Here is a 14,584-nt window from a genome sequence, read left to right on the forward strand (position 1 = left end):
TGGGTGCTAAATTTGACTTCGGTGCGGGCAGAGTTAAAACCAGCGCGTGTTCAGTTTGACTTCGCTAAGAACGTTCGGCATACACGACCCCATTGGCTTAGACGTTAGATGCAACTATGCGGCGTTGTTGCTCTATTGTTTATTGATCTATAGATATAGATCAAAGCGATGACTCGGTTTAAAATAGATTTGAAGATGTCGGATCTTAATTGTAGGATTCGAAATACCAGTTTTTTGTGATAATGTATGTAATAGCATTTGCAGGCATTTAAACAGGTTTAAATTTAGTTACTTATAGTAAATTTGCATTATTCTTTTTTGAAAATGTATGCAAATTTTTACTAAATATAAACTAATCACCAGGATGGAGATGAAAATGCCCGCCGTCTCAAACTATAAATAATTAAGCGATTTCCCATACTATGCAGAAGTATCTATCAGTAGTGAACGCAACCACTTCCTGCACTTACAACGGATGGTTGGTAGCACCCCAACAACTATTATTAGAAGTTATCTCATCAGTTTTCAGATCTATTCGATCAACAGTAGTCCAAAGCAAGATTATATATAGCAGGTATGTATTAATAGCTGGTATACTTCAAGACAGAACCAAATGTTTCAAAAGCTTTATTGGAAATATATCAGCCAAAGAGCATATAATCATAGGAACATGATTGAACAATAGCATGCATATGTTGTTCTAAATATGATCCCTGGTAGAAAGAAACATTTGCCATGTCAACGTAGACACTACAAGTCAAATATATAGCATTATGCCACGATGGTGCTTACTAATCACACAGAGTATCGTTCATATTACAATATTCAAGTAATAACAACCATGAGAATGTATATATTCATTTATTATAACACTTAGTATATTCCTGATTGAGAGTATAAAAAATAGAACAAAACAAGAAAGAAGATGAATAAATGGAAAAACAAATTTCCAAAATTAGAAGTAAGAATAAAATTAAATCAACCAGATAGTTATACCACCTAACTGAAATGAACAGCAATTGGAACGACAATCACAATAATAACAATGATTATACCAAAAATGAGGCACATTCTCATTTTAAAGTCTTTCCACCACATATCTTTTCTAACTCTGTTGGCACCTCTTCTAAAACCTTGTGCACTGATAGCCAAATTGTCAGTCTTGTTTTCTATAGAATCTAATCTTTCACCTCTTTCAGCGACTTTGTTGATGTTATCTCTCATAATTCCAACAGTATCATCGATTTGCTAAAGTGTTGTTTGTTAGTATATCTCTGAAAAACAAGGAAATAATAGGAAATCAAATATACATACAGCTTGTATAGCAGCAGTTCTAGAATTCGATTGATCACCAGTAGTCTGGTTAGGGATGTATGGATCATATGGGACTGAGGAAGACATTGTATTAGTTGATATTTAAGATTGAAAAAATGGGGGGGGGAGGGATTGATCACGTTGATGCAGAAATTAAAATAATGATCTTTCAAACGTAGGTCAGTTAAATGCTTGTTTGTTGATGGATATTTCTCTAAAATGGGATGATTAGTTTGAACTACGTATTGTTTGATTGATGGTCAAAAACGTAGTGGTGCTGTTATGATTTGATTACCTGGACAATATAGAATATTTAACTTTCTTTTTTGCCTGCGAGAGAAAAAAAAAAATGATTTAAAGTTTCACACGGTCATAATATTGAAGATTGGATGTTAACTACTCCCCCATTCTGCACTGAAGGAAGATCGGGGTGATCGGTAAACAAACCCACAAACCGACTATCGATTCTTTTTACTGTCGTGAATTATTTCTTTTGATATTAGGCAATTTTACAGGTTGGTACAAATATGAAGAAAAGCCAGAGATAATCGTATTACATTTTAGGGTCATAACGTAGTAGCTAGTAAAGATTCAACTCTCTGTATAATATTATTTACAAGGTTTAGGCATAGTTTTATTTCTGATTATATTTGCATCTGCTAAGAAACATACAAAATCTTAGAGCTCGGATTTAACAATGTGATGGACTAAAAATAGTTCTATTTAAAGTGTACACTGACATTCTAGAATCTAATTTAGTTCACGTTAGATTTGTAGTCAGCGCCATTAGAGATACTGACACAAGTCTTAACCTCTAGGTGATGTCAATTTTTGCATTCCTCAGTATATTATCTGCATTCGGAATAATTGTTTTAACCGCTTGCCGAAAATAGACTAAAGTGTTTTGTGCTGCACAAGTTTGGGCCGAAAACTCGCACAAAACAGGAAATTTTTTTTGTTATTGTTAGCGCTAGCTTTTACTTAGCCTCCTTACCAAATTACATGACCCTAATTAGAGGCTGTACGGATTTACAGTGCGGATCATAGTTAGGAGATATGGCGGCAATTAGATTATTCATTATGTTATAACTAATCTGATCACTAATCCCTTATGTAATATGTATTCTCTTCCGGCTCTCCCTATTCACACAACCGCTAAATGTGATGGAAGGATTTCCAGTATATAAATGTGGGTATAGTTCAATTTAGACTCGGAAAAATGTGAGCAGCTTTCTACACATCTGATCTGCAAAATCGTTCAAGAAAATTCCCGATAAGTGCCATTGTACTCGTAATTGTAATTTTAGTAACATCTTCAAATTACCATTCACATGCGTTACTCTATTATGTTAAGGTAGTCTACATAAAAAGATCATTCAATACATCAATTGAACTATAATTATTGGTTCTGAGCATTGGGAGAAATCCCCACCTACTACTACGTTACCACATTAATCTTATTTGTAACCTTGCAATTTTATTGTAACCATCGTCTATATGTGTGTTCGTGTAATAACCGAGAATCAAACAACTTGTTCTTGTCTTTGATGTGTAAAGCGTGTGCTTACCAATTTATTAGGCGTCGAAAATACACAACAAATCAACACTTTAGTTTGGCCCTTTTTTTTCATGTCCAGCCAGAATTCAGTTTCACTCCTTTTTTTTTCTACTCTTTTTCTTTCTCTTTCTTTAGTAGATTTCTGTATTTTATTACTATAGAATAATATTTATAAAAATCAAGTCAAAATGGACGGTGGTATGTAACGACGGTTTAATACATTCGATTGTCCCAATTGATCAATTTTGGTCAAATGTTGGTTTTAAAGTTTTGAAATTTCATTTGGAAGTTGACAAGTTGTCAAAAAAAACTCAACACAAAAATTTAGTCAATCATTCAATTACAAGAAGTCACTAGTAGATCCAGCAACATCCCTTATATGTAACATACCTATTTAGCTACCAATTATAGGAGATACTGCCAACGGAGGCTTGGATCGTCATCATCTGGATTTTGGGACGAGTGGCGAAGGGTTCATTTCAAATAATGCAATTGTCTTAGTTTTACAGGTCAATTCATGGAATTTCTACTACAGTGACAAGATCTCTATACTTGCTTTCATTTGATTGATTGATTGATTCCCAATGTGCTAGTTGAGGGGAGTTGGACGATCACGGTATCTTGGATTCCATTATCGTCGTTTCCGACTTTTTTCCACGCACCACTCACACAAATTTCACGCAAAAAATAACCGGCGCAACGAGAAAAAAAAACGTTAATGTTTCAAATTATTTTTCAAAACTTGACAATCATAGACAATTTAGAATTCACAATGAATCCTTTTACTAACTCCCTATTATAGAAGAAGTTGCTGCTTTAGTTATTGATAACGGTTCCGGTATGTGTAAGGCCGGTTTCGCCGGTGATGATGCTCCAAGAGCTGTCTTCCCATCTATCGTTGGTAGACCAAGACATCAAGGTATCATGGTCGGTATGGGTCAAAAGGATTCTTACGTCGGTGATGAAGCTCAATCCAAGAGAGGTATTTTAACTTTGAGATACCCAATTGAACACGGTATCGTTTCCAACTGGGATGATATGGAAAAGATCTGGCACCACACCTTCTACAATGAATTAAGAGTTGCCCCAGAAGAACACCCAGTTTTATTGACTGAAGCTCCAATGAATCCTAAATCTAACAGAGAAAAGATGACTCAAATTATGTTTGAAACTTTCAACGTTCCAGCTTTCTACGTTTCTATCCAAGCTGTTTTGTCATTATACTCTTCTGGTAGAACCACCGGTATTGTTTTAGATTCTGGTGATGGTGTTACCCACGTTGTCCCAATTTACGCCGGTTTCTCCTTACCACACGGTATCTTGAGAATTGACTTGGCTGGTAGAGATTTGACTGACTACTTGATGAAGATCTTATCTGAACGTGGTTACACTTTCTCCACTACTGCTGAAAGAGAAATCGTCAGAGATATCAAGGAAAAATTATGTTACGTTGCTTTAGACTTCGAACAAGAAATGCAAACTTCTTCTCAATCTTCTGCTATTGAAAAGTCTTATGAATTACCAGATGGTCAAGTTATTACTATTGGTAATGAAAGATTCAGAGCTCCAGAAGCTTTGTTCCGTCCAGCTGATTTAGGTTTGGAAGCTGCTGGTATTGACCAAACCACCTTCAACTCTATCATGAAGTGTGATGTTGATGTCAGAAAGGAATTATACGGTAACATTGTTATGTCTGGTGGTACTACTATGTTCCCAGGTATTGCTGAACGTATGCAAAAGGAAATTACTGCTTTGGCTCCATCTTCTATGAAGGTTAAGATTATTGCTCCACCAGAAAGAAAGTACTCTGTCTGGATCGGTGGTTCTATCTTGGCTTCTTTATCTACTTTCCAACAAATGTGGATCTCAAAACAAGAATACGACGAATCTGGACCATCCATTGTTCACCACAAGTGTTTCTAGACGCGTATTCTTGTTCAAACATTTCTCTTTTGTTAGTATTGTGTTGTATAAGAAAGTTTTTACATAAATCTTTGTCTTTTTGAAAAATTACTCTTTTTTTTTTCTACAGTGAATCTTATAGTTTAAAATACAAATGAATCATTGATAGATATATTACTATGTAGTTTAAATATGTTTCATGACGGTTAGGTTAATAACAGCAAAGTAAGCTGATAGCAGGTGAGGGTCAACTTATTTATTCTGAAGGAGGAATCGCTCCTGGCGTGACAGGGCCAACATTTTCACGTTGTTGTGCTTCTCTGCGCTGTTTTAATTCGTCTACTCCAGCATAGAATTTACTCCATAATCTTCCAAGGTCATCAAACTCTTTACCAATCAGCAATGACTGATCAAATACTCTATTCAATGTTTCTATATTTGTATTTAAATTGCTGAGTTCATTGGCTATTTGTTGGATTAATAAACTTCGTTGTTTCTCGAAATCTGATGTTGTAGATGGTTGTAATGGGTTACCGCTTGTTGTTGGTCGGGACATTGTGTGTGTATATGTATGTGTATGTGAAAACGTTGTCTAGTGAAGAGCAGTAGTTGGTATTTTCAATTTTGTTTTGATTTTAGTTTTGCGTGTATTTTTTTTTCTTTTAGGAGTAATTTGGTTGCAACTATTGAAATGTTTCTTTATGATCACAGACAAGTCTACGCTTGCATATTATCATATTAAAACCTTTTTGAGAGTGTTCAGTAACTTTGATGTTTTACAATTCAATCCTTTATTAGGATTTTTAAATTGCTTGTTTGTGGAGCTCTACTACAACAGTGAGTTACAAGCATGTTCTTATCTACGTCACTGGTACGAATATAAACAGGATATACTGAGAATAAAGCTGTTAGTCAACATTTATGACCCTATTAGTTGATTAACTATGCACTTATTGTTAAATCATAACACTTAAACTAATCCGATGGGTGATTTGGCTAATCAGTGATCCAGGTGAGTTTAATCTGGCAAGAGAAGGCAAAAAAAAAAGTATAACTTGAGTTTTTTTATTTTTTTATTTTTTTTTCAAAATTTTTCATTTCAGATTCACTACTTCAGCAATGGCCAAGAAAGATAAGAAGTCTAAGGACGCAAAGAAGGCTCGTGCAGCTGAGAAGCAAAAGAAGCAAACTTCTAAAGCAGAGTCCAAGAATAAGAAGCTTGCTAAGAAGTTGGGAGAAGATGATGATGACCAAGATATTGATGCAATTTTAGAACAATATAATCGTGAACAAGAAGAATTGGTTGAAGTAAAAGTTGAAATTTGTGATAAACCACCAAGTAAGAGACTCAATCCTAGTATGATTGCTTCACCTACTTCTGGGAAACGTGAATTGATTCTATTTGGAGGTGAATCAACTGAAAATGGTGTTTCACATTTTTATAATGAATTATACACTTATACTATCGACAATGACACTTGGAGAAAATATACTTCCAAGAACTCACCATTACCAAGATCCTCTCATGCTATGTGTTCTCATCCTTCCGGTATAGCACTTATGTTTGGTGGTGAGTTCTCATCGCCCAAGCAATCAACTTTCTATCATTATGGTGATACCTGGATTCTTGATGCAGATAGTAAAGAGTGGTCTAAGATTGATGTTAAAAAGGGCCCTTCTGCAAGATCAGGTCATAGATTAGCCGTTTGGAAAAACTACATTATTATGCATGGTGGGTTTAGAGATTTAGGTACTATGACCACTTATTTAAATGATGTTTGGTTATTTGATATCACCGACTATAAATGGACCCAAGTTGAATTCCCGCCAACACATACTATCCCTGATGCAAGATCTGGTCATTCGTTGTTACCCTGTGCTGATGGTGCCATTATTTATGGTGGTTATACTAAAGTCAAGGCTAGAAAGGGTTTGCAAAAGGGTAAAGTATTGAATGATTGTTGGATATTAAAAATGAAAAGTGAACCTAATGCTATTAGATTTGAACGAAAGCGTAAACAAGGTTTCGTTCCAAGTCCAAGAGTTGGTTGTTCTTTGGTTTATCATAAGAATAGAGGGATCATGTTTGGAGGAGTTTATGATTTTGAAGAAAGTGAAGAACAATTGGAATCTGAATTTTACAATAGTTTATATTGCTATCAAGTTGAAAGTAATAGATGGTATAATTTAAGTTTGAAACCACAGAGGAAAAGAAAGGAACAAGTTAAGGAGAAGACTAGAGATGAAGATTTGGAAGATATTTTGAATTCGATTTTAGCTAAAGCTAATTTGAACGACGAAGAGGAGGAAGAGTTTAAGAAGGAAGGCTCCGTCCAAGAAGAACAAGATGATGATGAAAAGGAAACTGTGGAATATCCAGTCATGAATCAATTACCTCATGCAAGATTCAATGCTACCACTTGTGTTGTTGATGATACTTTATACATTTATGGTGGTATTTTTGAAAGAGGAGAACAAGAATTCAATTTGGATTCCATGTATGCTATTGATTTGGGTAAATTAGATGGAGTCAAGGTTCTTTGGGAAGATTTATCTGAATTGGAAAAGAGTGAAGTTAACTCCGAGGACGAAGAAGATGACGAAGATGATGAAGATGACGAAGACGAGGAGGAGGGAGAAGATGCCAAGCTTGAGGACGAGGACGAGGACATTGAAGAAGAGGAAGAGGAAGAAGCTGAGGAAGTTGAAGAAGAATTCCCAGATCCAAGACCTTGGTTGCCTCATCCTAAACCATTTGAAACATTGCGTGCATTCTATGTTCGTTCAGGTGCCCAATTCTTAGAATGGGCTATTTCAAATAACAAATTTAATAGAGGTAAAGATTTGAAGAAAGCTGCATTTGATTTGTGTGAAGATAGATTCTGGGAAAGAAGAGAAGCGGTTTCCGTTTCTGAAGACAATATGGAAGAATTAGGAGGTGTCGCTGAAATTATCGAAAGGGACGCAAGTAAGGTCACCAAGAGAAGATAGATATTATTACCACGATAGATGTATGTATATATTAAAACCCCTAATGTACAAAATGAAATGAAAGTCTATGCAAAATGAATACCAACTTGATGGAATGCATACAACAATTTCAAGAAATCAGTTTGATCTAATTTTGAAGCTCTCTTGTCGGAGAACTCTGTTTCAGTTAAAACAGTTTCAATCTTTTGTTTAACAACATCAGTCATATTAGCATTATCATCAATCATAGTATTAGTAGTGGCTAAATAGGTTTTGTAATTCTTTTCCAAAATTTCAATAACATTCGAAGATTTAAAACCGGCAGCAATGGTCTTGTTCTTTCTAACAAAACAAATTCTTAATAACCCGTCCCATTCGTTGAAATCGATATTTGGTCTTGGGTTTTTGATTTCAATTCTGACCACAGAAGATTCAACTTGTGGAGGAGGTCTAAAGTTATTCTTGCCAACCTTCATGATATGAGTGACATTTGCCCACATTTGTACATTGGCTGATAATCTACAGTACAAAGCATCACCTGGTCTTGCTAACAATCTTAATGCAAACTCACGTTGGAACATCAATATGGAAACTCTTGGAGGTCTTGGTTGGTTTAACAATTTAAATACTAGCGGCGATGAAATTTGGTAAGGAGTATTTGAAATACAGATATCAAAGTATGGTAATTCAGTTTTCATAAAATCTCCCAACAAGATTTCCAACTTCTTCTGTTGAGGGGTTCCGTGAACTCTTTTGGTTAATTCGGCTGCCATTCTTGGGTCCATTTCGACTGCAATGACCTTCTTGGCTTGTTCTAATATACGGACAGTTAAATTACCAGTACCTGGTCCAACTTCCAATACAACATCACTTGGTCTGATTTGAGCTTTATCGACAATACCTTGGGCAACCAAAGGATTCTTCAAAATATGTTGACCTAAATTTGTGTTGAACTTGAAAACTGAGTTTAAATGCTTTTCAGCGGAAACAGTAGCCCCAGTAGGGTTGGATGCTGTAGTGAACTTCTTCTTTGGTGCCTTGGCCATTCTCTAGGTTCTATTAACTATGTCTACTTGTTTTAGTAATACTCATCTCAGGAATATTTCTGAATAATTTTTTTTTTTTGCTTTTTTTTGATTTAGCCAAATTAGGAATATTTTTACTATGCGGCTCAGCCGCTCCAAATGTTTTGGCGACACCAAACATAACAAATCAAAAAATCACAGAGACCATAACAAATTCTGAAACCGCAATTTACAACAACTACTGTATAAAAAAGGCTGAATCCATCGCCATTATTCACTCAGTCTATTTTTGTTCTTTTCATTCCTCGAGTATCAACTTCTTTAGCTCGGTATACCTAACAGCACCACCACCGACTGCTTTATATTACAATCACAAGGCCCTAGAAGGTATATGTTTGGCGTACACCATGAGCAATCGGCACAGTTTATATGGATCACCATACAAGTTCAGAGAGAGTGCGTATCGTCAAAGTCTACGACCTGATGTAACTGCTCTTTCCGAGGTATTATCCACAGCTCCTAATTTTTCATTTTTTGATGAACTAATTAACATTCCCCAACCTGGGCTGAAGTTGCTCAAACACGACATTTTCCGTAGTGGCAAGCTATTGCAAGACATTCAAAGCTATTTGCTAGACTTGATTAAAATTTTGAAGTTTGTCAGCGAAGTTTCGAACGAGCATATACACGCCAATGTTCTTGATTGGTATTTGGAAGGAAAAGAAGCTTTGTTTGACATAGTAAGGACCATAGACAGTATTGAATCTATTCTCAACCAGCTAATACTCGTGTTTGAGTCTGATGAAGATGAACACATTCCTCTGGAATTAGTGACCAGCTTCGATAATGCCAATGATGTTTTGCTTGAGGTTAAGAAGTATATGATTTTGGTCAAGCGGAGCTTGGATATTGCTATAAATTATCAAGAAATCAACCAAGGGATAATAAAAGCTTTGATTACAGAAATTGAAGATTGTATTAAAAGTATATTCAAATTGCGAGAGTTGAAAATAGCAAGTCCAAAGCGAGTCTTGCCTAAATTTAATTTGAATGATATAACTCGTAAGATGAAGATTAATGATTTTACGGCGACAGCAGGGGGGGTCTCGATGAAGACGATCAGATTGCCCACCTTTAACGACACTGATGAAAAATTATACTGTGAATATCTTGAAATTGAACTGAAGATTAATCCGTTGAAGATATCATTAAATATTGTTCCAATCAAGATTGATGAGTTTAATAACATGTGTTCAAGTGCTTATAAGCACGAACGAGAAGAAATATTAGCTGGTTATGAATCAATGTGTGAAAAATGGCAATATTTACATCGAGAAATGGCATTGCTTAAACATGATACTATTGATGTAAAGTGGAACGAAATCTTCAAATATTTGATTGAAGAAATTGCGGATCAGTGTGATTTTATGATTGAAGAAATTCCAACTTCTACATGTTCTAGTTTGTCTAGTTCCCCTTCCACCGCCAGTAGTCTGACTTCATCACTAATAACTGATGAAATTGCAATTGCTTATAAACAATGTGCAAATTCAATCACCATGATTACAAAAGCATTTAATGAGCAAATAATACATGATGAAGCGTTGGCTGAACAGTTTAACAATAAACTACTTCCCAAGTGGAAACAAGTGTGTGATTTGATTCAGGATTCCAAGTCCAGTCGTCATAGATCCTTGCCTGTTTTCAAGCCATCTGTTGCTGCTGGGTTGAAATCTTTCCAAACTGGGTCTCGCCATTCATATGATGGTGCAAAATTGAACAGTTGGTTGGGTGGGATTGATATTGGACTTGATGTTGAAAATACCGCTGTCCCGTTGAGTGTTGAGAAACCGGATAGAATTAAGAGCTTTAACAATAGTGAAGTAAATGGGAAGAACTTGGAATACAAGTTGAAGAATGTATTTGAAGAAACAGAAACGAGTGTACCTGAATTTAACTATACAAATTTCTTTAACCAAATTTTGTCATCCACTGCTAAATTTGAATCAAAGATCCCCAAAATAGCGCCCAATTATCATAGGTTAGGGTTCCCTATTATTAAAAAGAAGATCAATCCAAATTGCAAAATTCCAGAAATCAACTTTACCCACCCAGTGTTTAATTCTCCAGAAAGAAACAAGGAAGCTTATGATTTTGAATCTCCCACTCGTGCAAGACCAGTTAGTGCGATAAGCCTGCTTCCAACTGGTACCAAATTCTCCTTAAATCAAGATAAACCAGACTTGGCGTTTGAGAAATATACTTCACCGAAACGGCCAGTTTCAATGATATCTGAAAGACAATTAATGCACAGTCGTGTAAGTGATTTTCTAAAACGTAAATCGTAAATATTAGTGTATATACAAGTAGACAATAAAAACTATTTATTTATCTAATCATCATCATCGGGTTTGATTGCAAGAGGTTTCCCTATGGTTCTGCTAGTACGACCCTCTTGGAAGTAATCAGGTCCGAATAGTTTATAAGACCAAGTATTCCTTTCAACTTCCATAATCTTGTTCTCGTCCCAATAAATAAGAGTACCATCTTCAGCGATCTCACCCTTTTGCATTTGTTTAGTAGATTCACCATTCAAACGTCTAACCAACACATAAGAACAGATAAACAATACAGGAATACCAATTAGGATCTTTTGATAAGCACGATATTTAGTTTTCATTTCTGGTGTGGCTAGCTTCCAATTTGGTTTACCTGTAGTTATTAAATGTTGTACAAAGGGTGAATCAACATGGGGCTTTGGCCCAGCTAGAACCCCAGGGATTCCTACAGCTGGTTGGATTTTTATAGTTGACTTTAATTCCTTGGCTGTGCGAGGTGGTTGTGGTTCTTCTGCTGCCATGTCTTACTGTATGTGATGGTGAAGTAAGGTAATGTTAGAATTCTCTACAATTTTTTTTTTAGTAGTGCGTGGTTGACATCGGTTTGTGCGGCGCATTCCTTGTTTGGTACACCGACGACTGTTACCAGAACGAATTTCTTTAATTCCTATTTTACGAACATCTTTGTTCTAACCTAGAGTATGAGTTGGTTTCACAACTGACAAATGCTTCAGACGGAGAGTTCTTTCCTGTGAGTTTTCAATTTTCTGCCAAAGGTGGAGATCAACTATCGGAAGAGACTCCGATATTTTCTGAACGCAATAGCTAAATTTCGGCTTAATATTTTTCCGCCATTATTCCGTTCCCCACAAATTTGCATCCACGTCAAAACCCCACTATCGTACTTGAATCAATTTCGAGAAAAGACAATTGTTAATCATTATTGTAGTTGTAAAGAAGGAGGGGGAGACGGAGGGGGGTCGAGGTTGAGGTTCTACTAGCGTAGTGCGGGGAAATTGTGTTTTCTGCACTATTATTCTCCTCGATACGTATGTGTGTGTGTGTTAAAACCCCCCACCAATATGGGGTAATCGTTATGAAGACCAACAATTATAAAAATACAAAGACTTGGCTTATAATACTTAGAAATTGATACTTATTCTTTTAAAACAGAAATTTGAACAAATTGATAAAAAGATGGAGTCAGTAGAAGACAGGCATATTGACACATTCATTGCATTAGCCGATGGTATTATTCACGAAACCACACTTGACAATGTCAGAGATTCAATTGCTCCTGATTTCCCTCAAGAAAAATTAAATGAGTATGTAAATAGCTGTACACGTCCCTCCAAGATCCCTGAATTTAGAGATGTCGTTTTGGATACTTTGAACAAAAGTAATTTGGAGGCAGTAAAAGATTTTGTACTTGTCATGGAAGCTTTGAGCTCCATGAAGCTTGCAAAGGAGTTCACTGGCTCTAACACATTGATTCACGACATGACTTTGAAAGAACGTGAAAAACTTTTGCTTTCATGGAGAGATTCCAAAGTTCCTTTAATGAGGAAGTTATTTAGGCTGGTATATTCTATTACTATGTCTGGGTGTGTTCTTTTGGCTGATGATTTACATTTACAAGCTTGTGGCTATCCTGGAAAAGAATTGAGAGATGAAGCATATAAAAACCAAATTGTTGACGACTTTAGCTATGAATTCATGGAGAGACCAACGACAGAAGGCGCAGAATTGTATTTGCCTGATATTGAAGCTGTAATCATTGGTTCTGGTTGTGGAGCCGGTGCCGTTGCCCACACTTTAGCTGAAAGCGGATTTAAATCACTCATTCTTGAAAAAGGAAAATATTTCTCTACTTCTCAGCTTAACTTTTCTGACTTGGAGGGAGTTTCAAACTTGTTTCAAAGCGGTGGTCCGATATCTACCAATGACCAAGAACTTTTCATTTTGGCTGGATCTAATTTTGGAGGTGGGTCAACAGTCAATTGGTCAGCAAGTATCAAGACGCCTTTCAAGGTTAGAAAAGAATGGTATGATGAGTTTGGTCTTGATTTTGTAGCCACTGATACTTATGATAAATGTCAAGAATATGTTTGGAATAAAATGGGAACAAGTACTGAAGGGATTCACCATTCCTATGCCAATAACATGTTATTAGAAGGTTGTGAAAAGTTGGGCTATAATGCGAAAGTAATTGACCAAAATACCGGAGGACACCCTCAACATAGGTGCGGGTTTTGCCATCTAGGCTGCAAGTTTGCTATCAAACAAAGCACTCCGAATAATTGGTTTAGAGAACCGGCAGCTACTGGATCTAAATTTATGGAGCAGGTTAAAGTATTGGAAATAATACATCACAATGGTTATGCTCAAGGTGTGGTTTGTCAAGATACAGTGACTGGTGTTAAATTCAAAATCACCGGGCCTAGGGTATATATTACTTCTGGCGGTAGTTTAAATACCCCGGTTATCTTGCAAGACTCTGGTTTCAGAAATAAAAACATTGGAAGCAATTTAAAATTGCATCCTGCTACAGCCATATTTGGGGATTTTGGTAATGAGGTCAGAACCAAAGCTTATGCCGATTCAATCATGACTTCGGTATGTACCGAAGTGGATGATTTGGATGGAAATGCCCATGGTGCAAAAATTGAAACCATTTTGAATGCTCCACTTTTTCAAAATGCCCATTTACCTTGGTTTGGAAGTGATGCTGCTAGAAGACACATGTTGCGTTATAATAATATGACGGCTATGTTGCTTCTAGCTAGAGATACTTCCAGTGGTTCAATCAGAAGTGATCCAGAAAGACCAGATTCATACTATATTGACTACCAAGTGAATAAATTCGATAGACAATCTCTTATGAAGGCACTTGTAACTACGGCAGATATATTATATATTCAAGGAGCAAAGAAAATTATAAGCCCTCAACCATCGGTTCCTGTTTTTGAAAGTGATAAACAGAAAGAAGAGAGGTCAATTAAAGATGAAGATTATGTTGCGTGGAGAAATTCTGTGTCAACGATGTCATTTTATCCCTATAGTACTTCCTTTGGTTCTGCTCACCAAATGGCTAGTTGTCGCATGTCAGGAAAAGGACCAGAGTACGGTGCGTGCGATGAAAAGGGTAGATTATTTGAGTGTGGTAATGTTTTTGTAGCTGATGCTAGTGTTATGCCTACTTCCAGTGGAGTAAACCCAATGATTACTACCTATACATTGGCCAGATACATTGGATTAAACATCGCTAAGGAGTTGAAGATACAAGCTAAAATTTAAGGAGAGAAGTTAATCTTTTATACCTTTATTATCATTTTTTTATATATATATTTAAGTTGTATTTTAAAGCTAGTGCGTGTAAACTATTGTATTGTTTTGGTAGTTTACTGAAATTTGTATGTTGGTTGCAATCTTGTTGATTTCCTGATTTGGTTGCGGCGCTTTCCTTGTGTGGTGGA

General features: G+C 36.1%; 8 protein-coding genes across 8 annotated transcripts; 4 read left to right on the plus strand and 4 right to left on the minus strand. All coding sequences in view use genetic code 12, as the record gives it.

Moving 5' to 3' along the window:
* Positions 1-830: 830 nt before the first annotated feature.
* On the minus strand, positions 831-1,620 carry SPAPADRAFT_61662 (SNAP receptor; the record flags this gene model as incomplete). The annotated part of the gene is made up of 2 exons (XM_007375809.1): positions 831-1,248; positions 1,315-1,620. 2 exons carry the CDS (start codon positions 1,399-1,401, stop codon positions 1,000-1,002), a joined length of 336 nt encoding a protein of 111 aa, XP_007375871.1.
* A 1,400-nt stretch (positions 1,621-3,020) lies between these two features.
* On the plus strand, positions 3,021-4,943 carry ACT1 (actin; the record flags this gene model as incomplete). The annotated part of the gene is made up of 2 exons (XM_007375810.1): positions 3,021-3,070; positions 3,675-4,943. 2 exons carry the CDS (start codon positions 3,061-3,063, stop codon positions 4,793-4,795), a joined length of 1,131 nt encoding a protein of 376 aa, XP_007375872.1.
* Positions 4,944-5,030: 87 nt separating this feature from the next.
* DAD1 (Dad1p) lies at positions 5,031-5,330 on the minus strand (the record flags this gene model as incomplete). The annotated part of the gene is made up of 1 exon (XM_007375811.1): positions 5,031-5,330. One exon carries the CDS (start codon positions 5,328-5,330, stop codon positions 5,031-5,033), a length of 300 nt encoding a protein of 99 aa, XP_007375873.1.
* A 563-nt stretch (positions 5,331-5,893) lies between these two features.
* Positions 5,894-7,765, plus strand: SPAPADRAFT_139179 (uncharacterized protein; the record flags this gene model as incomplete). Its single annotated transcript, XM_007375812.1, has 1 exon — positions 5,894-7,765. One exon carries the CDS (start codon positions 5,894-5,896, stop codon positions 7,763-7,765), a length of 1,872 nt encoding a protein of 623 aa, XP_007375874.1.
* Positions 6,455-8,823, minus strand: DIM1 (putative dimethyladenosine transferase; the record flags this gene model as incomplete). The annotated part of the gene is made up of 1 exon (XM_007375813.1): positions 6,455-8,823. The coding sequence occupies one exon, from the start codon at positions 8,788-8,790 to the stop codon at positions 7,831-7,833; it is 960 nt and encodes a 319-aa protein (XP_007375875.1).
* Positions 8,824-8,975: 152 nt separating this feature from the next.
* KAR9 (Kar9p) lies at positions 8,976-11,649 on the plus strand (the record flags this gene model as incomplete). The annotated part of the gene is made up of 1 exon (XM_007375814.1): positions 8,976-11,649. The coding sequence occupies one exon, from the start codon at positions 9,177-9,179 to the stop codon at positions 11,115-11,117; it is 1,941 nt and encodes a 646-aa protein (XP_007375876.1).
* SPAPADRAFT_51142 (uncharacterized protein) lies at positions 11,162-11,629 on the minus strand (the record flags this gene model as incomplete). Its single annotated transcript, XM_007375815.1, has 1 exon — positions 11,162-11,629. The coding sequence occupies one exon, from the start codon at positions 11,627-11,629 to the stop codon at positions 11,162-11,164; it is 468 nt and encodes a 155-aa protein (XP_007375877.1).
* A 656-nt stretch (positions 11,650-12,305) lies between the features above and the next one.
* Positions 12,306-14,468, plus strand: SPAPADRAFT_67198 (fatty alcohol oxidase; the record flags this gene model as incomplete). Its single annotated transcript, XM_007375816.1, has 1 exon — positions 12,306-14,468. One exon carries the CDS (start codon positions 12,306-12,308, stop codon positions 14,403-14,405), a length of 2,100 nt encoding a protein of 699 aa, XP_007375878.1.
* Between the last annotated feature and the right edge of the window lie 116 nt (positions 14,469-14,584).

Source organism: Spathaspora passalidarum (assembly GCF_000223485.1).
Source record: "Spathaspora passalidarum NRRL Y-27907 unplaced genomic scaffold SPAPAscaffold_4, whole genome shotgun sequence".
Lineage (NCBI taxonomy): Eukaryota > Fungi > Ascomycota > Pichiomycetes > Serinales > Debaryomycetaceae > Spathaspora > Spathaspora passalidarum.